This window comes from Hippichthys cyanospilos, chromosome 11 (assembly GCF_059441005.1).
Source record: "Hippichthys cyanospilos isolate Australia breed blue-spotted pipefish chromosome 11, RoL_Hcya_1.0, whole genome shotgun sequence".
Taxonomy (NCBI): domain Eukaryota; kingdom Metazoa; phylum Chordata; class Actinopteri; order Syngnathiformes; family Syngnathidae; genus Hippichthys; species Hippichthys cyanospilos.
The window spans coordinates 16,300,706-16,327,500 of NC_142379.1; the positions used below are offsets into that span (position 1 = coordinate 16,300,706).

Here is a 26,795-nt window from a genome sequence, read left to right on the forward strand (position 1 = left end):
CACACCACACACCACACACCACACACCACACACACACACGGGGAGAGACTTTGTGCCAGTGCTGTCCTCTGGTCTATTTCAGAGGTGACATGAAAATGATCAAAGCTTCGTGAGCTGACAACAGGAATGACCTTTCTAACCATCTCTAAGGTGTCTTATGACATCCACACACATATATACATTTCCACTCAGTAATGTACCTTTTCAAACTCAGACAACAGTTTTGAAAAAGGTAATGTGAAAAACATCATCTGCAAGTAAGTCGACTGAGACCTCTTCTAGTGAGGAATATTCCCAGCTTGGCAAGCATGTCAGCCATTCTTTCCTACTTTTCTCAATTTCAGTTGCTAATTGCGTCCCCTTAGAGCTTGAAGGTGCCGGCACAAATGGAAATGTACAGACTGTCCGCTTCGCCTTCTCTCTCCCAATTCTCTTTATGCAACAGTCCCTTACATGTTGAAACACACATGATGATTTCCAAAGAAGAGGGAGTAGTGGAAATGCACTTTGCACAATCTATTGGTTCCTTAATTACCCTATAACACAACAACACATACAGTATGTAGGGTAGACATGAGTTATTAGTCAACAATTTTTAAATACAGTTCATTTCAAATACAAGTTAGACCATATGAAATTTGTTGATTTTACCAACATATGTAAGATGTGAATATCCTCTTTCATTCAAGTCATCATACCTATAACAGCTGGACTGGCGTGGTTGTTTTAGAAAATGTTTTGCCTTTCACCAGAACAAGCTTCATCAGTTTATACATAGTTTAGATGGGTCAGCATTTTCCTGAGTCAATGTGGAATCCCAACAATGTATCCCTTAAATTATGCCATATTCACATGGAAATAGAACAGATCATTTTCCTATAAAGTTAAAAAAAAATCTCTTGCAAACATTTCAAGGAAAGTATCCTATAACCCTGTATGCAGTGCCAAAGACAGGCCAGGAGTGTGTTGTTCTGGTTGAGAGCATATCCAAGGTCAAATTAAAAGCCCACATGAGTAGGTTAATGATTATTTGGCTCATTATGAAAAACAAGATACAACATCAGCATGAAGAACACCTGTACTGGAGTTTTGTATTAGTTAAAAGTCCTTCAGAATTTTCTGATAGACCCGAGACATATAGAAGGACAACAACGATGGGTGTGTGGCTCAGTTCACTTTCTCTCTGTTGTCCCTCCTAGAACTAGATGCACTCTTTACAAATGACCACCTGGTGTAACCACAGGTTCTGAGGGCCTCCAGCATGGATCTTGCTTATTCTTTCTTTGATGTTGATCCTCCACAAAATAATGAAGCTGCTTACAAACTGCTGCCAAGTAGACTTCTCATTGCCCCCTCCCTACTAGTGTTTCCCCAATGAGCTTCCCTCACACAGTCCTCCAGAGAGACAGTCTGCTTCAGTTTCATCAGCTGTCTTAACGTTTCTGGTGATTGACTGATGAACAGGGATCAATGCATGGAAGTATGAGAGTGTTTTGTCTGTGGGAAAGTCAAGGTCAAACTTCAAGCAGTTCTATAAATATTGGCAAGGTCTTCTTTTTTCGCTCACCCACACGCTTAATATATTGGGTCCCAAGCTGGTTAAAAAGGCCTTGGTCAAAAGCTCATTTGGTGTATCGCCTTGAAGGTTTGAATACTTCCATTAGACATCAACGCGAAAATACAGTGTTCGTCTATGACTCTATATTTGTTTGAAATGCCGATGTTAGCAATGCGCTCATCAAATGGGCACACATGTACGTAGACCAACAGTTTTACAAATCATTTAGCCAATATATTTCCTTAAAAGTTAGAGTCCACCTTGGTTTCTTTTTTAGTTCATATAATTAATATGCACCAATCGGAGCAGCACTCCCAATGAGTACAATGAGGCTAAAGACATTCTAATCTATTCTATTTTTTACAGATGCCTGTTTGTTCCTCCATAACTGCCTGCTTATCATCACGGAAAAGCTTACTTGGAGCCGTGAGGTGCAGCAGCCGTGTAACATTCCTGACCTAAAACGGCTGTTACGGAGACGCCAGAGATTTAATGTTACTTGTGTGTACACAGCCCACACTGAATTCCTGCAGCCTCTTAAACCCTCTTTCTTCATAAATCTGTCAAATCTCACTCCAAAAGTGTTCAAATTCCCCCACTGCGCAATTAAACAAAGGCTATTTCAGTCAGGAACACTTACAAGAAGAAAAGTTCAAAACGCACCGTTGCGCTTCCATGTATGTTCGTAACATACATGTTCTGAAACATGTTGACGTTAGAGGTTGTGGCATAGTCAACAGGCATAAATGGCATCAACCAGGGGTCCCCAACCTTTTTATCACCACGTACAGGTCAACGCTCGAGATTTTTATTGTCGACTGGCAATTTGAACTGCACTTAAAATATGAACTCACCATTAACGACACACCAAAAAAAGTATGTCAGTGTCTCTCTCTTCGATATCAAACATTGCTATAACTTAGTTACTCAGGTAAGTCCCATGTGCAAGAATTACATATCTTACAAAAATGAACACAAATTCAATTTAATTGATCAATTTGACTGAATTACAAATGTAATTCATCTCAATACAAAATGTCAATTAGATGCACATGAGTACTTGTCAATGCAAAACCTTTGCACATGCTAACATACTGTATATCAAAGGGAAATACCTGGCATAAAGGAAGATGCTGATCAGCTAAACGCATACAAGGCAGCACTATATAACATGCTGAAGAAAAGAAGTAACATTAGCGAGCATGTTATTCACATTCCCAAGTTGTTAGATATACAAAAAAAAAGAGGCATATTATCATAAACGACAACATTCTTACAAAGAAAGTACAACTTATAGATACTTGTGGGCCAGATTTCACTGAGACAGAACAACAAGCAACGCCGTCGCTCCTCACTAAAACGTGTACTATCAACAGTGGCCAGAAGCAGGTCCAGAAAACAAATATCAAGCCAAACAACGCATACATGAAGCACAAACAAAGTACTGCTCTATCACTGTTAAAGGATAAACGGAATCAGTTCCAAAACATCATCTTTTTGGGCGCAGCCTTTGCAGCCCAGTGCCCGTTGATTCATGGACCAGTACCAGGCCGCGGACTGGCGGTTGGGGACCACTGGCATAAGCTAATGGAATGCATAGTACATGCAAGTCTATACTAAGAATAGAATTATTGTGATTTTCATTTTAGCTGATGAACTATTCTTGAACTACAGTATGCTGAATTAGTCAAAATTGTGGACTTCTGCTTTTAAAATCATTATATGGTGTAACTTGCAACTTTGTTATGTGAAATTTTCTCAAAATCACAAGCAGTGATATTACAAGAAAAGTTTAGGAAATCTGGTCGAGTGGCTGATTAGCCAACACTATTTGTGACCATTAAATGACTAGAATAACGTCGCCTGATCAGATGATCCCTGAATTACTGCAAAATTCATATTGAATATAGAATTGACCTCGCACCTCTAGATTGTTTTATAGAGATGTGTTTTTTTTTTTTTTTTTTCAAAAATGACATCAAGGCAATAACATGGCTGGTTAGTATGGGATAACAGTTTACAGGTAAGTAGCATGTTTGCAAAAGTCAAGGGGTCCTAGGTGTCAGGTCCTCCTGTGTGGAGATTGCATGTCCACCCCATGCTCACATGGGTTCCTCTGGGTACATTCTAAAAACATGCTTACTAGATTTATTGCTGACTGTAAATTAACCATAGTTGTGAATGTCAAAGTAAAAAAAATCTTCATATAAGCTCTGCAATAAAAAGGCTACCATTGTATGTTCCACTCTTATACTCACAATCACTATCTGCAGGCATATCCTGTTGTTTCAGATTATTTTCAGAATGCCAACAACCTAATCCCCTCCCTGGTGTTCAACTCCACTTTAATTGCTTTAAATCAATGCCTTGTGCACTGGTTCCCTGCACAAAAATTATAATCTGTTTATAAATCCTTTGGTATGGACCCCGTCAGAATAGTGTGGCAGAGGTCACACACTGCTTGCTGAGAAATGCCTCAAAAGAACATTAAGTACATAGGCTGCTGTGTCTTTGGAAAACAGAAACCTGATTATGATACTTCTCATTACGACTAGGAGGCTTAAACAAAATACCGTCGTCTTAAATACATTACTGTATTCAAACAGGGAACAGTGCTTACCTTTTGTAATTCATTGTCTGAAATGCGCTTGTTTTTAGTTTCCTCCTTGAGGTCAATGCTAGTTTGTCTCTTGAAGTTTAATTCAAGACTGTTTGTGTAGTGAGTGGGACATTTAGATGTTCCAGTGTCCAAATAGTAGCTCTATTTCATGTTGAGCCTAAACACCTCATATCCTATTAAGCAGACTGATGTTTATGTTTCAACCTAGCCTGACATGCTGTGTGTTTCTCTTACAGCCACCGCAGAGGAAAGTCCAACTGGTTTGTTTGGGTTAGACAACAGTGGAATGAGGGGAGGAAGACAGAAAATTGGGGAGATGTGGAGGTTGGGGGCAGGGGGTGGGAGTGATGATAGAGAAGTCGGGGTGTACAGAGTTATAGAGGGGAGCCCAGAAAGGTGAAAGAGTCAAGGAAAATAAGAGGAAGATTTTGTTATGGCTGGTGGCGCTGAAGACTGAGTCATTCAAGGCAGGGAGAGGACAGCTCCAAAAATGATGTTGAAGTAGAAACTAGAGTAGAAATGAGAGCAGGAACAATGTAAGAGGGAAACGTGATGGAAGGGAAGAGCACATGTGGGAAGAAGGGAAAGGATGGGTGGGTTGGGATCCCAGGGTTACATTCCTGAAGTGCAACCAACCTGGGGCTACTGGCTACTCCTCTCCCTAATGTAAACATAGAATGGAGAGGATTGACAGTCTGTCACAGATTAAAAAAAAAGCCTCATAGTGGGAGGAGACAAATTATATATATATATATATATATATATATATATATATATATATATATATATATATATATATATATATATATATATATATATATATATATATATATATATATATATATATATATATATATATATATATATATATATATGTATGTATGTATGTATGTATGTATGTATGTATGTATGTGTGTGTGTGTGTGTGTGTGTGACATCATTACGAAATGAAATGTACAATAAGCTTTAAAAGGTAACTCCTCCATTCACCATTCAACCATTCTGCTATTAGTGTCATGCCAACTCATTCTTGACTCATTCATGACATAATGCCTGGCCCTGAGATGTGCTACAAAAATGATATTTCAAACGTTCGTTGCATTGTTCTTTTGCTTTGTTAGTTTGCTTATGAAAACTGTACCCGATGTGGCCGTAGTTGAGTGAGAGCAACTATGAATTAATCAGTTATTGGTGGTATACCTACATCTAGTGGCCACAAAAAATAATGCAGCATTTTAACAAATGACATGCAATGCAAAAGAAAGACTGCACTACAGATAAATAGCTCCAAATAAAAACAATAGTGTAATTAAAACAGGAGATCCAACTGAAAACGTTGACTATTGTAGTAGTTTTGATTTGCAATGGAGTATAATCTTAGTGCATCAAGATGAAAATATTTTGATTAACATGTACATGGAAGACACAAACAAAATTTTATTTTAATGCAGTATTTCAACATCTAAAACACAACCTTGTACACAATAAAATGTGAAAAAACTCACGTACCAGCATAAAATTCCACTCAATAGAGCTTCTTAAAAAATAGGCCTTCCTGTCATGATACAGTACATAAAAACAACCCTGACCCGGAACTGTCGCCATAAAACACATTGGGGCACATTGGATACCCCCACAATTGAATGGCAGAATGCAGGGCACAACTGTTAATCAATTAATATTTTCTCCAGAAAGCTTCTTTGATGGCGGCTCTGTGGAATAGTGGTTAGCACGTCTGCCTCAGAGTTAAGGAACCCAAGTTCAATTCCAGCAGCCTATGGCCTTCTGTGTAGCGTTTGCATATTCTCTGCTGGCCTTGCGTGGGTTCTCTCTGAGCATTCTGGCTTCTTCCCACACTCCAAAAACATGTATGGCAGGTGTATCAGACATAATGAATTGTCCTTAGGTGTAGTTGGGTGCATGAATGGTTGATCTGATCTATCTCTCGAGATACCGTAGTGGCTGTTAATTTACATTTTTACCAGAATCCTTTGGGAAAACTCATGTTGAATCAAGCTGTTTGTATGTGTAATACACCTCTCAATTCATTTCTATCACTTCGATCTCCTATTTCTTGTGGAACACAAATATTCAAAATACACTTATAAATCACAATGCTCTTAAATTTTTGAGGGTAGTGGATTGCTCTTCAGCAGTTGACAACTGCATAATCTTCTCCTATTGCTCTTATTTGGAGGAAGTTACTGTTTTTCTCTGGAGGGAAATGTAATGTGAAACAATGAAATAATTAGAGACAACAGTAATTATGTGCATGCATTTGCAATGTGCTGAACCATTACACAAAAAATGTTTTTTAAACTGATGGAATGGCACCATTTTTTACCCTCGCAATAGTCACAATTAATTCAGGCAAAACAAATTACCTGTGCATTGTTGTGGAATGCAATAACATGAAAGGATTAATAGGATATATCAACATCCCGATATTTAAAACATGTGCTTCACAAAAAATGGAAAATGAGCTGTTAAGGTTATGGATGTCTTGTACAATCTTTGCCTCATCTTTTTAATAAAAAAAAAAAAAAGTTCTGAAATAAAATGTGTTTAAATGAATTATACATATCACCCTGTTTTTTAAAGTTCAACTGTTAATAGTTATAAATAATAATTTACCTTGGATTCAGAGCAGCATCATTGCTGTTACTACTGCACCTGTAAATAAAATAAATAAATAAAGCAAATCAAATTCTAATTTCTAACCCAAAATAGAAGCTCTATCTTCATAGAATAGTTGTGAAATAAAATACTGTACTGTAGGTCGAAAAAGTAATACTATTTCACAGCACAAATATATAAATATAAGTATAACTAACAATTTCCTTACTTTTTGTAGTGTTTTATGCATTTCCAAACTGGGACCAAGAGAATTGTCAACGTGAACAACACTACTGAAAAGATTGCTGTTTTCACTATATGACCGCGATACTTTGGAATACCTGTAGGTGAAACCAAAAAAAAAAAAAAAAAGTGTAAGCAAAACATTCAAGGACAACTTGCTGTGGTATGAAAAAGTCCCGTTTGGAATTTCTCAAATTTCTGCATTTAATCACCATTAGGCCTGGACTACTTGCTATCATTTATGGAAACATGAAGTCAAAGGTTCATCAGGTTGGTTTGCAGGAAAATATGAGGCCATGTGTCAGTCAGACAGTTCAAGCTAAAAGGAGAAAGCTAAAAAGAGGATGGATTCAAAACACAACTGTTAATCAACTTCAGATTGGTTTCAGAAGAACAAAATACACCTTAAGGAATGGCCAATTAAAAGTCTTGATGTGTGCATGTCATTATCATTACAAAAATAAAAACCAATACGGATGTTTCAGCAGACACTGTTTTTACATCTGTGTGATTTGGGAAAAGATGAGATCACATTTAATGGTGAAATCATGCAGAAATGCTAGAAATTCCAAAAGGTTCAGGTAATTTTACATGCCTCTGTACTTAGGAACACATCATACAATAACATTTACCCGTTGTCAGTATTGTCAGTGATGTAATGTATAATACTGTATAAGGTAATAGAAGGATTGTCTAAAATGCATTGATATTTTTTTAATATCAAGATTTTTGCCCCCATGTTGAATGAAAGAGTTTCTTTGGAGTCTTTCATGAATGTGTACTCATTTATCTGTTATATATTGTACTTACAGATAGACAATGATTCAGATGTGAGAACCCCCACCGAACAACTAACGAATCTTTCTTCTCCATCGGAGCAGTTGAAGGACACAGTACTGGAAGTGTTGTACAACAGTGTGCTTGGATCACTTTCTTCCCTCACATTCAGGGTGTCCCATGTCAGGGTGCTGCTTTTCACAACAACATTCCACGTTAACTTGGCGAGCGGATAGCCTCCATGTGAGGTGCACATCACCAGACAGCGACTCGCATGACAGGACGTTGTGACTTCAGGCTTGCTGTAGTTGGCTGTCAGGGTACAAATTGATTGAAGACTTAACGTGAGTTTAACACAAAAATTACTAAATGTATGATGTACCTGTGACATTGAGGTGTATGACTGTGACAGAAACATTTGGGCTTTCGTTATACTGAACAAAGCACTGATAGTCTCCACTATGTGAAACCTTGAGATTGATTATTTGGACTGTTGCTTGTTTGTTTTCCATTCTGGTGCTTTCCCATTTCGGCTTTGTTATCTTTTTCAATGTATGGAAGCCATTCACAAACTCTCCACCCTTTTGAAAGTAGACGAACACGATCGTCCGGTGCCGATCCACAGGGCAACGAATGGTCACATTCTGACCAACCTCCCCTTTGAGTTGAATCTGAGCAACGCTTTCTGCAAGAAACCAAAATCAGCAGTTACCTGAGCAAACTTTCACAAAGCAGCACTGTACGCTCTAGGCGTTAAATGCCTGTTATTCTGAGGACAAGTGATCATTTAGGTACATTTGTTGCTGCTTTATATGTTGGTGTGTCTAGCTTAATTACAATTTCCATATAACTTTGAGGAAGAAATTACTCAATTTGTGATTAGTGCAAATTTGGTAACAACTGCAGGAAAAGGAAATAACTTTTTACCATTACAACCCCTCAGTTTCATCACAAAATAGCAAATCGATCCTTGTTTGAGCCATTTTCTATGGGATTACACCCTGGACTGGTCGCCTCTCACATGTTTTTTTTTTTTTTTCGGGATGCATATAGACACAGATCATATTTGAAACTCAAAATCATGCCACTGAATGCAAACTGAACTCATGTGGAAGTGAACTGTGACACCAGGGAACACAAACATGGTGCACACAGAGATAACACAGTCCACCCATTTCACCCCCAATAGTGACCGATGGGCTAATGTGTGCATAAACTTTTATACATACAAAATGCTTGTTGTACTTCACTTTTTACTTATTATTTTTCTTTTAGATACACTTTCAGTGAAGTTCTTGATATTTTGGGTTTAGGTGATGGCCCAAACAAGGCATACGACATTGCAGTTATCCCTTAACATGAGAAAAATGCTCAGTGAAAAATTCTCAGTGACTGTGATAGTGATGGGTCAGATATAGACTATGAGGGGGACATTGGCCATTTGCCAAGCAGGATTTTAAATGCATGTGCTGTACTAATCGGGACAGATGATGATGACAAGAAAAACATTGATAATGAACTCCCCCTCTACCTTTCCACTAGCCCTTCCTTACCACCTTGCACTACAGAGAAGGGAGAATTCATAGCCTCTACCAGACATACCATACAGCCACAATAGCCAAGGGCAAAATCACAGGTGATCAAAAACGAAGATCAAGACAGAAACATCATTGGTGATCATGGTCTCCCCCTCCTCACTGCTCTTTCACCACCGCCTTCAACAGGTGAAGAGCCAAGGTCTTCCAGCCACCAGAGGAACAAATCTAAAGGAACTCTGAGGTCCTCTAGCACCCAAAGAGAGAAGGCTAAAAGAAAGTCATCAAGCTGCAAAAAGGGCCAATCTGAGAAACCTCCAAGGTGCTTGAATACATTCTGCATTAAAGTGACACCCTTGCAAGTTGCCTTCAAATAAAAAATAAATGTTAACATATTTGGAATATTTTGATCTCTTGTCTTTAACTTCATATCAGTGATACAAGTCCCAGTTCCTGACCAAGCACTCTATTTCTGTGATTGCTATCAAAATACAGAGAAATTTCTCCCTGATTCGGGGGGGAAAAACACTTTTCAGCATCTTTAATTGAGAATACAACATATTATCCCACTGGTCACAATTGTGGGATAACATTTTGTAATAAAACACACATTTTCATCTACTTATTTATTTATTTATTTATTTATTTTAAGTTATTTCGAACTGTTAACAATGACACATGCTTGATGTGACATGTTTTCATGTTCAAAAACAATTAGGGCTTGAATGGGTTAAGGACCAAATGTGTATTCCGCTGATTTATTTTATAATTTCCTCACCGGTGAAGTGATCATTTGCAGAGGTTTAATGTTCAATATTGGTTATCCTGGCATTAAGCGTAACTATTTTGTTTTCTTTGAAATGTGAGTGGGTTTAAAGGTCAGGGTTTTTGTGGCCTTTGAGAGCTCCTTTATGATCCAGTACACAACATTTCCTATTCAGACAATTTGTTCTTTTACAAAGTTCCACTTCCATGTTAGTCACCACCTTCCTCCGACTTGGTTTGACATCCATCTTCCTTTTGAGAGGTAATGAATTTTTATTTGCTGTTGACCAGAGAAAAAAAAAATCAAATTTGTAATTTCATACAATTTTTTGCCCCCATGCATTTCCAAACCACTGCATCCACATTTTAAGAATATTCTGTACCAGGTAAATGTTCAGAAAAAACCTTCAAATTCAAATAGTTTCAAATCCATTAAGGGGTAAAGAAAAAAAAAATAAAGCTTTTAACTCTCAAAGCTGCCTAAATCATTCCGAGTCAGAAACCATCATCCAATGTCATGAAGTTGACTGAGAAAACACAAAGTCGTGCAAATATTTGGACAAAAGAATATACATGATTCTGTTTTGATGTTCATTTTTTGTTTCCCAGGTAATTCCAACAGTATTTCTCCATCATATATGGATTACTTAAGTATCTACATTTCAGGAAGTGTTTAAGTAAAGGAAAAAACAAAACAAAACAAAAAAAAAAATGATTATAAGGCGTTTCCAAACTTTTTTATTGGTACAGTATTTGCTCTAATTTCAGGATGAATCTGAAGCAATATTGATTTAAAGTGAATGCATTTATTACATTTGAACAGTCAAAATAATTTCTGATACTGTAATAATTCGAAATGGGGGAGTTTTCTATTCAGTCACACAAAAGAACCATTACAAGGCAATGTGTCAACCTTCGATATGACGCTGGTAGAATCACTAGAACAGCGGTTCTCAAATGGGGGTACAGACACCCCTGGGGGTACTTGAAGGAACTCGAAGAAAGGGGGTACCCAAGATTTTAAGGAAAAACCAGATTCCCCCCCATACTAGAATGGTTCAACCCAACTTGTCAGGCGTGACATCTCGTTACCTGTCAAGTTAACAATTTATTTTTGTGACCACCACTATGATCCCAAAGAGGACACTTTAAGTTGAGCATTTTTTTTTGTGAACAAGTATTTATATTTAATTATTTCTTTTTGAGAACATGTGTGTCACTTTATGTTGATTATTTTTTTAGACAAATATTTGTTAAGGATGGAGTTGTTTCTTTTTGATAACAGAGCTCTTCTATTATCCAAATGAGGACACGTGAAGTTGATTATTGTTTTGTGGACTAAACAAATTAATTTCCAAAGGTTCTAAAGTTTAGTAAATCAGAAGCTGATGGCATGTTTTAAGTCTTGTTTTACATTTTAAGTTGAGAACCACTGCACTAGAAAAACATTTGTTGGTGTTAATAAAAGCACTCACCTTGAGGGGCTACTGGTAAACTTACAGTGAAAATTAAAGTCAATAGTCTCCAGAGAGCACGTGTTCTTCTAACAAGAGAGAATGAAAGTCTTTTCAATATTTACCTCTATACACATTATTATAAAGCAGTACTTCTCAATTATATTTTACCAAGCACGCCTGAGGAAAGAGAAAACATTTCGCGCCCCCTCCCACTCGAAGCACTGACTATGAATAATATAATCTATAAAAATAGTATGAATATACTTAAAACCTATATCCTTTTTAACATTAACAAAAAAAAAACACAATATAAAAAAACTTTCAACGACTCTTAATTATTTTGTACAGCATTTATACGGGTTACAGCAGGGGTGTCCAAATTCGGTCCTCGAGGGCCGCTGTCCTGCATGTTTTCCAGGTTTCTTTTCCTGACACACCTGATTCAAATGATCAGCTCATCAGCAAGCTGAGCAGAAACCTGGTAACCATCCTGATCATTTGAATCAGCTGTGTCAGGAAAAGAAACCTGAAAAACATGCAGGACAGCGGCCCTCAAGGGCCAAGTTTGGACACCCGTGGGTTACAGCTTAGTCTAAAACAGAAAAAAAAACAGAAAACAGAAAAAAATAACCAAGTGAATATTATTTTACTACAATTACACTTCACATGACAAAAACAAAAACAAAGCCTGTTCCCTGCGGTCACAGGGTGGGGTGGGGGTGGGGGTGGGGGGGGGGGCTATTTGAGAAGCACTGTTTTAAAGAAACAAGTAGTCCTTGAGTAGGGTACGATGCTAAACATTGCAAATACTGAATACTTGAATACTACTAATATAATCACAGGCAAAACAATTGTGGAATTGTTACTTACATAAATTGTGGTGCAATCCAAATCGATATCTGATCAAAAAAATATATTAAAATGATGCCACTTTCACAATCATTTGAATGAGCACTGAAAAAACATTTTTAAATTAATTAATAACATTTTCACAACCATTTCAATGACGACTGAACAAAATCAGCAAGGATAGGCACCAGGAACCCTTGTGAGGATAAGCGGCACTAGAAAATTAATGTATGTATGTTCCATTCCAATAAACAAATTATTTTGAACAATCACTGACAATGCTCGGTGTTGTCCTTTATGCAACACTTTTAATTAAGTAAGTAGTAGAGTGGTAAGCGCTGATTTACAGTTGCCCTCTTGCAGAGCACAGGCTCTTAGGGGATTCCCGAGGATCTGTGCCTGTGTAGACGGGTGATGTCATTGTTTTGCAAGAGGTGTTGAGGAGAAAGTCAATAATTATGATCTTAAGATCAACCTCTTGCATTAGATGCTCCAATAGTGGATGAAAATCTAAACAGATAAACTGTAAATTCTAGTTGAAACACAATGAAAGCTTTGCATAGAGCAGCAATGAACTCAAACATTTGGTAGAACATTGTCCAACATATTGGACTCAAAATTTAAATGAAGTTTAAACTATTTCTAACCATTTTATTTTAAAGAGTTTGTACCCTCTGATTTTTGCCTCTAAATTTTAAATTAGTCTTTCAAGTAAGCAATCAACATGTCTGTGTTTTTTTTAGGTTGGGCAAAAAATATTTATATGTATTATATCAACATTTTCCCCCTTTTCTTTTTTGATATGAATTTACCTCTAATTCACTCATTTCAACTAGAAAAAAACGGAAACCTTTTAAGTCCACAAAATTTCAACATATAAATAATTAAGAGATACATTATATAATATACATTTTTATAGAGCTAAGTGCATATCAACATGTGGACATAAAAATGAAATTCCACATTTGTTCCACTCTATCCATTCTGAACTTTAATGATAACACATGCCTAAAATGATGATTGACCTGGATTACTTCTTAATTTTGACATTGCCTCTTAATGTCTTTTTAACTGACTACATTATCAGCATGAATCACAGAAATTTTCACTTCTAGCAGCCAAAGAATAAAGAACTAAATATTGATGAATAAATTGGATTTGTTGAAAATAAATCTTGCTTCTGATTTCCATCAAGAATTTCACACATGCATATACTATGTACTTTTAATAAACTATGTATTTTTTTGTTACAAATGAGACATTCGACATAATTACAATATTAAGAACATTGGTTTACATTGTTATTTGGTACAAATTAATACACACTAAAGAAACAATATTAGGCAAAGCAAAGAGGTAAAATTAGATCTTACCATCATGCTGTCTCCCTTGCTAGCTGAATGCGAATGAATGTATTTATGGAACTGGGAGAGTGGTGAGACAACTTCCTCTTTAATAAGGCGGAACTTAAGTATGACTCATTCAAGAATACAAAAAAGGTAAACTGGCTTGGTCGTGCTGAGATAAACCATGTTACTTTTACAGTTCCCTAACCATCCCAATTGGCTTGGCGGGTATGTTTTTATTTCACTTTCATAGTAGTGGTCCAATATAAAGCGCTTTGAGGATTTTATGAGCTTAGCTGGCCTTGTGCACTCTCTTTATGTCACGATAAATATGAATACTATATGAAATACATTTTCATAATTTAGCTCTTGTTTTTGTCAGCAACTACATTTCTGTAATGTGTTTCTTGTGCCATACTTTCAACATGTATTACAATCGGGGCGAAGTAGCATTAGGGAGGCCGAGTTTTACTGGATTTCAGGCCTCCTGTTGGGGGCACTAATGATGCCAGGGATTGGTAGTGTAATCAGCGATTTACAGGTAGATTGTGAAGCACTGAGGTGTCTCTTTTTTCTTCTCGCCTTGCGGCCTTGTCATACGTTCATAATGATGCGGAATATATTAAGAATCTTAAACAATGTTCAACTTTGGATTTCCGCACAAACCAGGAAAAAATATCAAAAGGGTGGCTGATGCTGTAGCTAAGCTTCAGAGCAGAGATAGGAAAAAACACTCATTTAACACAAACTGGTGCACAAGTTCTGGTTCTGCTTTTCCTGCCTTCTTTTTTCATCAAGTCATGACAAAATCTGATCTCACCAAAACATTTGGGAAGGCCTGACTTGGCTTTGGACAAACAACGAAGACAGCATCCACAATGGTAATATAAAGGGAGAACTGGGAGATTTTAAAAGATCTCATCAATGCGACCTGCTTCCACTAGCCAAACAGCAACTAGCACTTTGTGAGAATGATGAAAGGATAGCCTCAATAGTGGCAACTACAGTATGATGAATTTTTATATACTTTTGCTGAAGAAGATGACAGGCTAGTTCAGCATTTGCAGACATTCACTTTATTTTCTGTCTTGTCATGCTGCATATCGACCAATTTAATCAAAGCAATCGTGGACGTTAGATGTGAACGTCATTACATTAAATGTGCTTTTTCGTGTGCTGTATGTTGTATGCTTAAAGAATGCAGAAATGACATTATAAACATAAAAAGGTAACTGCTGGCCAAAATTGTATAAGCACAACACCGCTATTAATAAAAACAAATTTATATGACTATATCTCTTAAAACATTTAAAGTTATTCATTCATTGATAAAAATTCAGCTGATTTGTATACATCGCACAATCATTTTGAAGGGAAGATTAAACCCGTTCGCTGACCAGAACCTGCCCACGGGCCGTGTGTTTGACACAGCTGTATTAGACACAGGGGTGTCAAACTAATTTTTACCATGGGCCACATTGTAATTATAGTTTTTGTCGAAGGACCGTTATGACTGTGAAGTCAAATACATTTGAAGTCTGAGCCTCACTCATTTTAAAATCAGAGGCTTTCAAAAGGGGAATTGATCACAAAAAAAAGTAAAAGTATAATACAAATTTAACATTTTGCATTTTAGCCTGAAACTTGAACCCATATTTAACACTTCTTAGGCCACATTAAATAATGTGGCAGACCGGATCTGGCCCCTGGGCCTTGAGTTTGACACCTGTGGCCCATATGGTCAGCGAAGTGGGTAAAAAGCTCCGATGTGGAGGGTTTCCTATGCAAGTATGAAAAGAAATTTGAGCTTTACACATGTATTAAAAACTAAGCTAAATGGGTGAAAAAAGTGTAGAAAAAATCACAACAGTGTTTTATGACCATTCAGCAAAAAACGGTAAGCCCCGTGAAAGCTGAGCGTTCCATGCATTATGACGATTTTTTCTTTTGCTTTCACAGAACTGGTCCACAGTGTGCAGTCATAAATTTTAAAATTATGTCGGCACCGTCGTAACCAAGAACCTCAGAGTACATAGTTACGTTTTACGTAACATGCGTAGGATTCAGGACTGCATAGACACGTGACTTCAGGTTTTAGTGTTGTTACGTAGCAACTACGCCAGCGTAATCACGGAGAAGCACGGGAGCGAACGGCAACAGTTTGCTATGCTTTACTCCACAGATTGAGAATTACTTTGGGCCGAAGAGAAGCAGTATGTGTCTGAGCATTAGTAACGTGTTGTTTTTCTCCCCGAAACAACGTGATCAAAAGCTAATCTGTTGACGTGAGTAGCATCATTTTATCGAGGCTGCGTGCTAATCACAGCTAGCTTGTTAAATCAAGCGGTAAAGCTGTGCTCGAACACATATCCAATTGTCGGCCTAGAAACCCTTTAATACTTATACCTGCTTGTATGTATGTTAAGAAAACTAAAAATTATTCGCACCACAATTGTTTGTTGTTTTTGTGAGTAAGTCGCGTTGTTACAATTTTCTTTCACACTTTTACCCCACACTCCTACTGATAATTCGGTGACAGGCTTTTACGGACGAAACGGTCAAATAGGGATATTTCGTTAGTTTGTGAAGTTAGTGTAAATGCATCAATGGCTTGTGCATGAAAAGACTATACTCCTGAGCGTCAAACAGATCCCTTTAAAAACAGATGATTTTTAAAACATCAATTCCACTGAATCTGCCACTGAATCTGTGTTGTGTGAAACGTAAATAAAAACAAAGCGCACCTTTCCATTATCTAAAAATTATGACTTGCAAGTCCTTATCAAGCTATATATTACAGTCTTTGTCCATTGGTTTGGCCATTACCTGAAAATGTAGAGCTAAAAGATAATTTGGCCAGCCAAAGTTATGTGCAACAAAACAGCTCATTAACAAAAGCTCAAATAGCGCTCAAAACAGTACTTGTTTTAACCACATCCCTTTTCCATTTAAGGAGTCAGTACCACCAAAATTGCAACGATTCTTTTCAATTGCATTGTCTCATTTGCATTCCATTTGTGTTTGCTCTAAAAAAACAACTGGGATGGTTCTGTAGCACACTATGGATCACTTGCAAAAGCTCATGTTACGAAACTCAGAAATAAATTCACTGAAGGATTCACCCAAGTCTGACATACAAACAAGCAAAAAAAAACATGCACCCATAAAAAGTACCGTAGTTTCGAACTTTAGGTCGCACTGGACTATAAGCCGCAGGTAATAACATCAGATCTTTACGCTAAAAGATGGTATATGAAGTTTATGATTTTTTTTTGTTATTTTTTTTTTTTTGTAATTGTCTGCCAACAGCAACATCCCCTTTTTAAGAGACTGAAAATGCCTGCATGTTTAGTCCCAACATATTTATAGAAAATGAATGGATGGCTGGATATCTGTTAAACAGCAGTTCAAAATTGAAATTAAAACTACAATAGCATCTTTTTTTTGTCTCCCTTCGTTTGATAGTTTATTTTAGTGAACATAACACATTCTACATAATTCATATTTAATCAAAAATACATAAATAAAATCACATATACTGTGTACTGTATATAAAATTTACACATCACAAATGTACCACAAATTTTATACAATTTCTCATTAAAATTAGACATATATATTTTTTTAATATATTGTTTTAACTCTTTTTGAGCACAGCCATTGATTCCCACCTTTTCAGTTGTATTTGATAGTTGTTCCATAAATTGACACTTTGAAAAGATACACACATTTGCTTGCTGGTGGCTAGCAAAAAAAAAACAAAACAAAACAAAAAAAAAAAAAAAAACTCAAAACATGAGGAAAAAGTCATGGCTTATAGTCCAAAAAATATGGTAATTTCCCCAAACTACCATGGAGTACTTGTACATAAAGAGAACATTTATACATTATTGTGTACATGTAAATATGCAAACACGAGCAAAAAAAGCTAAGTAAAAAGGTATATCGAGCTTCCAGTGCTATAAATAATATGTTCCAAATAAATCATGTATGGTGTTCATGGTATTATTTTCTTGACTAATTTTGACACTTGTACATCGTATTGAGCATGTCACGAGTTAATGGAATCACGCGAACATGTTTTCGAAAGAACAGGCATTACACAATCACCGAAGTTTAGATTCGCAAGACCTACAGTATGCAGTTGGAAAATGTGAAAAAATGTAGGCTGATTGGGCTACTTGTTGACTACTTGTTCATTTGCAAATATGCCCTGAGATCCCTGATACATACGACATACATAAGACATTTGCACTTTAGTTAAACCAATAAGAAATGACGTTCTGTTGTGAACGAAATCACGTAAGGTGATTTCGGGGTTTTCCATGATATTTTGCAAATTCTGGAGGTAGAGGACATTTCTCTTGTGTCCCTTCCGTTATACATAGGTTTTAACGTAAATGTAAATGGCCGTTTGTCCATGTCATGCTGTTTACTTGCAACCAGACCAGGATCCACTCAGCCTCGAGCCTAGTCAGCTGGGGGTGACTCTAGCTTCCTCGGACATGCATTATACAGTAGACGATGGATGAAGGAGAGTGTATTATTATTTTTCATTGTGTGCTGTATAAAACCATTGGAAACTGCAGTCACATTAACCTACAACTTACTCCTGTTTCTTCTGAATCTGTACATGTATTTCTTATAGGAAATGGCTCAAGAACCAATCGATGTACGTAAGAAGTTCATTCTTGCCACAACGGGCAACTTCTATGAGCTAGAGACACCATCCTTTTTGAATGACTGCCCGGAGCTCAACAACTTCTTGGATGACGGAAACCAATTTGTCTTGTCCATCAGCAGGCATGAGAGTAATCTTTGCCTGTCAAATAAGGTGGCTATCACAAACTATAACTATTACACCACTGTTCTATTTTTGAGTGTTTCGAAGGATCCACATCTTACATTTTCATCATTTACAATAGTTTAGAGGTATCTTAAATGGGTATGTGACACACTTTCATCAAAATAGGGCTTCACAGATGAAAAGAGGTCATGTCGAGACTTCTTTCGAAAAAAGAAGTCATACAGAGACATCTTTTCGGTGTAAGGTACACAACAGCATCCCCTGTCAAAGCTCCCAAATCCTATGGTATTTCTTGTGTAATTCAGCTCGTTTTTGGGGGTTTGCTCTGTCTTATACAAATGAGTACTCACTTGTATGAGTTGTGGGTGATTGTTTTTTGTGATTGTTAATGAAATACATTGTAACAGTCAAAAGTTTGGAACCCAAGAAGTGAAAGTAAAGCTAATGCACAGCCACATGAAAAAGTTATCTTGAGAAAAATACCAAGACATGCAACGGTGCCTGGTTTGAATAATCAAAATTATAAAACAAATTCTCCTTTGATGAACATTTTTGTTTTCCCCCAAATTTCATCAGCTGTTATTCCTAATGTCAGCAGCAAGTCTTAATCTATAATTAAGTCAATTTATAAATTATGAAAAAAATAAAACACAATAAACATGTGTTTTCAACCCTTTGACTTGTGCGCTATGCTAATCATGTACACACTATTGAAATTGGCTGATCAGTGACCAATAGGAGCACCTCTAGTTCCCTGGTGAAATAGCCTCACTGCTTCAAAACTTTGGAGTGGAGATGCAACTCATCTCATTCACATTGACATTTTCAGAAATTTGCGGATAATCACACATTTACTTGGTTGTTTAGTTTTACACTTTGTGTGGGCAGCCACTCTAGAGACCCAAATTTTTGTATAGAATAAGTTAAAAAGTACATTTTCCGAATTACCCGTTTAATTTAAATCCTCTTTCTCTTATCAGATCGAAGCATTTGAAGCTGGTCGAGAGAAAGTCTTGGTGTTCTTCAAGCTCTACCCTACGGTGATCACAGAGGAGAACCTCCACCAGAGCATTCTTGTGTCGTCTATGCTGGAATCCCCTATCAATACTCTATACCAGGCTGTGAAACAGGTCTTTTCACCTGTGCTCCTCAAGGATGAACGCTGGCGTTCAGCATTTGATCCAAAGCTTGCGGGTCTGCTCAGTGAGTTGGAACTGGGTCTGGGCTCAGTGGTCCGCCAGTCTGGAGCACAACCTTCTGACTTGAAGAGAGGGCGTTCAGAAGAAGATGTATTGGGTATGTACACACAGATCAATAGGTTATGCAGGGGCAATGTCCAAGGTCCAAAGAGTTTATCTCGTAGTGCAATACTTTGATTTTCCCACATGTTTCAGAGATATTTTTCAGGTTCAGTGAACCCAAGGTTGAATCTTTTGGCCATAATTCCAGAAGCATACAGTTCAAATGTTTGGCACAAATACAACACAGCACATCACCAAACGGGCACTATACGTACAGTGAAAGATATTGGCAGCAACATCATGCTTTAGGGATATTATGTATTTTGAACATGTAAGGAATAATTAACAGTTCAAAATACAACAGGGTGTACCGATAATTACAAAGATTTGAAAATGAAAGCATTTGATGTAGGCCTCACATTCTAATAAATACGGTACGGTCTGCAAAATGCAGTAAAGCTAATCAAATCGAGCTCTACATAAGCTACAATATTAAATGGCTTAACAGTTTTAGTAGTAGTAGTAGTCGTAGTAGTAGTTTTGTCATTCGTTGTCAAATCATATACTTTCCTCATGGACACCACTTCAATTTACCTGATTTTTATTCAATTTGTGTCGCATGGTGTCAAATGAAAGAATAAAAAGTTTGAGCCTTCTAGCTCAAACTGTTCTCAAGTTATGGCCCTTCAAAATGTGAATGCAACAACCGATTTAGAGATCCAGGAATTGCAGATCATCTTCGGCTTCTTTCATGAGGTACCAGTACTAATGAAATACAAATCGGGCAAATTAAAGAGTGCTTGTAATAGAGTTTCAGGGGATATGTGTGAATTAACATGGAATTAATTTTTAAGATCATATTTTTGAGAAAAATCCACTCGCTCAATTGTATCCAACAAATCATGCAAGTTTGTATATGTCTTTAACCAATTCAGGTATTCTTACGCCCACTGATGAGTTCCTATACTGGGCGGACATATCAAAGTCTGCAAAGAAGACTAACGTGAAAGAGAGGGCTACGTACTTCACTGAACAATTTAATCTTGTGGAGAAGGTATGCACATAAAACATTCAATGAAAAACCTTTTAACCCTGCGTTGGTACCGTGGGGTGTTAGGACACCCCACTTTTTTTTTTTTATGCTCATGATTTCCATGTTCCACATTTTGTCTCTTTTTGTATCGGGGTGTGCAAACATGACCAACCATGTTTGAAGACTTCACGTGACCAATGAATGCAGGGTTAAAGTAAATTACCCCCAGTTGCAGTGCAATATATATATATATATATATATATATATATATATATATATATATATATATATATATATATATATATATATATATATATATATATATATATATGAGCGCGTTATGGTCTGAAACATAATAAATTTTGTCGGTAAAATCAATACTCTTTTATTCGACTTTGACTAGTCAGATCGGTGAGCAATATCAAGATATAGGTTAAGTTAAAAATGTAATTTATCACAATTTATAAGCTCAAAATGCAATGAACCTGCTTATTTTTATGAAAAATCTATCACATTCTTATTTTTCAAATGAGAAAAATGTCATATCTTGAGGTAAATGTTAACTATCATGATATCACTATTGCAACATTCAACACCCATATTGGGTGTTTTCCAAGATAATGAAGCCATATTTTTAGTCAAAATAACACAGTGTACACCTGTGTATGTGTCTTTATCAGGAGTATTGTGGTCTTGATGGCCTGTCTCTGTCTGATGTTCTGGATCTGGTGGAGCAGAGCAGAGATACCCTTGATGGTGTCTGGCGACAGCTTGATTTTGAACCCTACCCAGAAACACGTATGGTTCGATTGATGGACGTTATTGGTGAGAATTACTCAAACGAAAACACATCGGACCCTATTTTGGTCGACTGGCACTTATGCTAAAAAACATGTACCTTCATTTTGGTGTTTTGTCAACCCTGCCAGTCTGAGCCTACCGGTGCATATGTGGTTGCTGATGCCCTTATAATTTGATCACAGAAAGTAGACTGCACTAGGCATGAAAACAGGCGGATCTTAATTTTCATACCAGTTCTCAAAAAAATTGAGAACAAAAAGTAGACTAGATTTTGCACTACCTAAAAGGTGGACTATTTTGTATGGCGTTATATTTGTGCCACAATTACGCGCGCGTGGAAAAAAATTTTGAGCGTTGAAAATAAAACTGAGCGAGCGAAAACAGATTTTTAGCGCAGAAAAAAAGTTTATGAAAAGAAGTTTCTCGCTCAAAATTTCTTTTTGCTCGCTCGCAATAGCATTCTCGCGCTCATCATCTCGCTCTCGTTCGCAATACTCCTCCCTCCTTCGTTCAACATCGCGTTTGCTCAACATCGAGCTCTCGCTCGCTCGAGTCGTCCTCTGCGCTCGCTCAGTTCTGCTCACGCGTTACGTTTGTGCCACAAAACCAGCCAATCAGAGCTTGTAAAAGCACTTTGATTGACAGCTTGGTATCCAATGAGATTGCTTGTTGTGTTCACCCGGAACGAGCAAATGAGAGTGCGTCACATCGACGAGGGCAGGAGGGGTAGGCTTATATTATTAAAGTACAAAAACTAACAAGGTATTTCTGTCAAATGATACAATACAGTAATAATAATAATATTAAAAGTAATTCTCTAGCCCAAGTCCGTGTTGACGCACTCTCGTTTGCCCTTTCCAGGTGAACACAGGGGAAACGAGAGTGCGTCAACGGACAGTTTGATTTTCTCCGCTCAAATATTTTTTTCGCACGCTCGTAATTGTGGCACAAATATAACGCCATAATTTTGGTTCATTAGATGGAGGTGCAGGCGGACATGGTCCATGAGAATGTTATCATGTTTCATTCTTAAAACTGATGGGGCAACAATGTGGGGCAATCCTTATGAACCATTCTTATAGTCATATATTTGAAACAACTATAATCATTATCACAGAAAAATATTTTAGTGATTTTTCACCATGTATTCTTCAGGAGGTGTCGTATTCGTATTTTGTCAACATTTTTTGATCTTTAGATCAAAGGCAGTTTACAGCAAAGGGAAAGCAGCTGAAATCTTACTCAGGTAGTGACAAATCGACAATATATCAAAGTTCAACGTGGCACGACCACTTAGTTATCACACTACCAGAAGTGTGCCACCCTTTGGATAAAATAGTGTGAGATGTCAAAGAAAATGACCCAAAAATGGTCAAAATTCTGTTCAAGGGGTTTAAGCATGTTAGTTTGCACAATATAATCTTATTGTAAGTGAATAGTTATTAAATGGAACAAACCACACTTTGTTTGGAATTCCTGCTTCATCGGCACAAAATGTGTGAGTATTGTACTCTTCGTCGGTACAGAAGCTTCTTCTTTGGCTGTTTCATGTATGCTAAAAACTAAGGGTTGTATGTGGAAAAAAAACAACTTTTAAAATGTGTTACAAATCTAATGCCTTACTATACACTCTAGTTCCCCAGAATGCCTTGCAGTTCAGGATCAAGGATGTCTCTCTGAATTTTCTTTTTCATTCACACAATGTACCTAGGGTATTTTTTGCTAATATTGATTATGTGTCTAATGCAATACACATTGCAAACCCTACTGTACAATTAAACTAATCTAACTTGAGTTAACAATAATATAATGAGTGGAATAAGTGATTTTCGTCACATAACATTTTGGAATACTAAATTGCTATACAGTACATTAAACATCAAAGTTAAATATTTACTTATGTCAGGTGACAAATATGCACTCCTTGGCTTGCATTAAGTTTTTGGCTTAGCTCTACTCAATGAATTTGTTTTTTGTAGTAACAATATATATTTTTTTCCTTTAACTCTTCAAGGTGGAGCCCTCGGACTTTATGTCCAGAAGAAACTCAGAGATCTCAAGATTTTTGAGCAGCCATTTGTGTCTGTGAGGGAGAGCTGGAAATTGGGCGTAGCTATCTGTGAGCATTGGGTTGCAGCTTGTGAGCACCTGACTGGACAGGTGCAAATTTAAATAAATAAATACATAAATAATTTCTATTAAAAAAGAAAAAAAAAAAACAACTCAAGTACAAATTCTGTCAAAACACGATATGACAACATTTGTGTCAGTTTATTTAAATCCTTATTTAAATCCTTTGTGATTTGTATTGCCAGGTCTGGAAGAGACATGCTCCTCATCCCTGGAAAGGAAACAAACACTGCCCGCAAACCTTACATTGTCTTGGCAAACGATTGGATGAGGTATACTACTTCCCTACCTATCTACTGCCTTCTTGTACTTTAGCTTGGAGTCCCTCTTGACCAGGTGAGTGTGAAATGCATTTTCTCTGTCTCTCAGGTGGTGTCCCTACGGATTTTCCATGAGAAGCTACTGCGTCTGTTACCAGGAGGAAAGCAGCAGGCTCTGACTTCAGATTGTGTTTTTGAACCTTTCTCTGGCCTTAACCCTCTCCAGTACAACCCCTACACTGAGGTGAGTTGTTTGGACTGGGTCTGCACATGTGAACCTGTGTAACGCATACGATACATTAGATTATGTAAATATGCAAATTGTGTCTAAAATGTGTGTAGGACTGTAAGTGTATGTCAGGCACGAGTGAACCATTTTTCCTGTATGTTTTCCCAGCCCCTTTGGAGGGCAGCAGTGGCTCAGTTTGAGCGCATCTTGGCTCCATCAGAGCGGGAGGTGGCTGTTAGACTAAAGAGCTACATTGCTGATGTACAAGACAACCCACAACAGGTTGTGTAATATCTTAGATATAAATGTACACCCTATGTTTTGTATTTGCTTACTGAAAAGTACATACTTTATACATAGCTACTGCAGGTGTTTCAAAAGCACAAGGAATTAATCAGGCGGCCTACAATCAGAAAAGAGTTGCAGTCTGAGAGAGACACTCTATTGGCCAGACTACTTGACTACAGCAAGGGTGAGCTTTATTGTCTGTCTGTCTGTTTGTCTTTGGTACATTTGTTATGGCTTTCTCTGTTCCTCATTTATAGACAAATATATGTCACATTTTTAACCAGAAGCATACAATTCAAGTACATGAGTTATATTTAGGTTTTATCTTATGTTTTTTTTTGTTTGTTTTTTTTTGTTTTTCTGCAATTAATTTATAACAAGAGAAAGTAATTGTGTGACTTGACTGTTGATCGTTTTTATAGGGTTAAAAACAGATTTTGAGAGTCGCTGCCATGGAAGTCCAGGAGAGAAGGCTGGCCCACCTATGGGGAGAAACCTCTCTGATGTTGTAAATAAAATTATCTGGGTTCAGCACATCATACACAAGGTAGCCTTTTGAACATATAGTGTCATTACCTAAATATTCAGAGCCTTTGCCATGAAGGTAATAAATCATTCTTTAGATATTTTTACAGCTTAATTGGAGACCACCTGCTGTCAATTCAGTTGATTGCAAAAGATTTGGAAATGCGCACACCGGTGTATTTGAGGTTCACAGTTGACCGTGCATGCATGTCACTGTTAAGCATGAAGTCAAAGGATTTGTCTTCAGACCTGCAAGACAGGATTGCCTTAAGGCACAAATCTGGGGAAGGGTCCATAAAAAATTCTGCTGGTTTGAAGGCCCCAATGATGGAGTGGCCTCCATTATTTGTGAATGGAAGATATTTGGAACACCAGGACACTTATAAGGTCTGGCCGACCATCCAAACTAAGCTATCGGGAGAGGAGGGAGGTGACCAAGAACCCGATGGCCACCCTGACAGAGCTCCAGTGTTTCTCTTTGGAAAGAGGAGAGCCTTCCACAAGGACAACAATCTCTGTAGCAACCTCCCAATCAGGCCTGTATGGTTAGGTGGCCAGACAGAAGCCACTCCATATCAAAAGGAACATGGCAACCCATCTGGAACTGGCCAAAAGACACCTCAATGACTCATACCATGACAAATAAAATGATCTGATCTCACGAGACAAAGATTGAACATTTTCGTGTTAATGCCGGGCGTCATTAATGGAGAAAATCAGGCACCACTGGGATGTTCGTCAGCGGCAAAGCAGCAGCATACTAGTCAGGATAAGGAAAAGTGAATGCAGCAAGATACAGAGACATCCTGAATGAAAACCTGCCCCAGAGCGCTCTTGACCTCAGACTGGGGCGAAGGTTCATTTTTCAATAGGACAACGACCCGAAGCACTCAGCCAAGATCTCAAAGAATTGGTTTCAAAACCACTGTGAATATCTTGGAGCGGCCCAGCCAGAGCTCAAACTTGAATCCGATTGAAAATGGCTGTATAACTATCTCACATCCAACCTGATGGAGCTTGAGAATTACTGCAAAGAAGGATGGGCAGAACTGCCTAAAGATGCTACTCAGCTTGTAGCATCATATTCAAAAAGACTTGATGTTGTAATTGCGACCAAAAGGTGGACCAACAAAGTATTAAGCAAAGGCTGTGAATACTTATGTACATGTGATTTCTTAATTTTCTAATCTTAATAAATTCAAAACATGCCAAAAACACATTTTTCACATAATTTCATGCAGTTTCCAATGAGGCTGTAACATGACAATATGTGAATAAAATGAAGCACTGTGAATACTTTCAGGAAGTACTGTATACACAGAATTGCAGAGCTGGACAATACGTCGCCAAAACGATGAGTTGCTGATGGAACGCCTTCTACAGTTGGTGCTCAGTCCCTGTAATATTATTCTTATTTTTTTAATGTTTTGTTTTTTGTAAAGCACACGCTAAAATATGCGAAAGCAGGTGGCCAATTCTTCAGGAACTTGTTGCTTTTGGTAACAAATTGCCCAGTCTCTTAAGGTACTATTAGCAAGCTACAGGCACTATGAGCTGGTTTAGCAGTGCTAAAATAATTGTGTTCGATTATACAACCTCTATTTGAGACAACCCTGTGATACATAAAATTCAGTTTCTAAATGATGATTTTAATCACCAAGAATGTGGAAAAAGTAATTCCCCACTGAACCTAGAGTTATGCCATCCTTTAGCAG

The 26,795-nt window shown here is 37.4% G+C and overlaps 2 protein-coding genes across 3 annotated transcripts in view; one reads left to right on the forward strand and one right to left on the reverse strand.

Moving 5' to 3' along the window:
* Window positions 1-5,631: 5,631 nt before the first annotated feature.
* cd86 (CD86 molecule) lies at window positions 5,632-13,802 on the reverse strand. Its single transcript, XM_088427864.1, has 8 exons — window positions 13,794-13,802; window positions 12,442-12,470; window positions 11,590-11,657; window positions 8,197-8,499; window positions 7,848-8,126; window positions 7,024-7,135; window positions 6,813-6,851; window positions 5,632-6,392 (listed from the first exon to the last, which is right to left on the reverse strand). Exons 1-8 carry the CDS (start codon window positions 13,797-13,799, stop codon window positions 6,380-6,382), a joined length of 849 nt encoding a protein of 282 aa, XP_088283990.1. The 5' UTR covers window positions 13,800-13,802; the 3' UTR covers window positions 5,632-6,379.
* Window positions 13,803-15,903: 2,101 nt separating this feature from the next.
* dync2h1 (dynein cytoplasmic 2 heavy chain 1) overlaps window positions 15,904-26,795 on the forward strand; it is an 81,818-nt gene continuing 70,926 nt past the window's right edge. For both annotated transcript variants that reach the window (XM_088427414.1, XM_088427415.1), the window contains exons 1-11: window positions 15,904-16,051; window positions 18,415-18,600; window positions 19,554-19,869; window positions 20,750-20,868; window positions 21,528-21,672; window positions 23,663-23,808; window positions 23,964-24,050; window positions 24,148-24,282; window positions 24,436-24,549; window positions 24,628-24,739; window positions 24,978-25,102. In XM_088427414.1, the coding sequence (XP_088283540.1) occupies window positions 18,418-18,600; window positions 19,554-19,869; window positions 20,750-20,868; window positions 21,528-21,672; window positions 23,663-23,808; window positions 23,964-24,050; window positions 24,148-24,282; window positions 24,436-24,549; window positions 24,628-24,739; window positions 24,978-25,102 (1,482 nt within the window). In that variant the 5' untranslated portion in view covers window positions 15,904-16,051; window positions 18,415-18,417. The remainder of the gene's footprint in view (window positions 16,052-18,414; window positions 18,601-19,553; window positions 19,870-20,749; window positions 20,869-21,527; window positions 21,673-23,662; window positions 23,809-23,963; window positions 24,051-24,147; window positions 24,283-24,435; window positions 24,550-24,627; window positions 24,740-24,977; window positions 25,103-26,795) is intronic.

What these genes read in the sequence shown, in the direction of transcription:
- cd86 (XM_088427864.1), bottom strand. An exon ending in TTTACCAGTAGCCCCTCAAG is followed by an intron (nt 8,500 to 11,589) that starts GTGAGTGCTTTT and finishes GGTTTCTTGCAG; the next exon opens with AAAGCGTTGCTCAGATTCAA. An exon ending in TGCATAAAACACTACAAAAA is followed by an intron (nt 6,852 to 7,023) that starts GTAAGGAAATTG and finishes TTTTATTTACAG; the next exon opens with GTGCAGTAGTAACAGCAATG.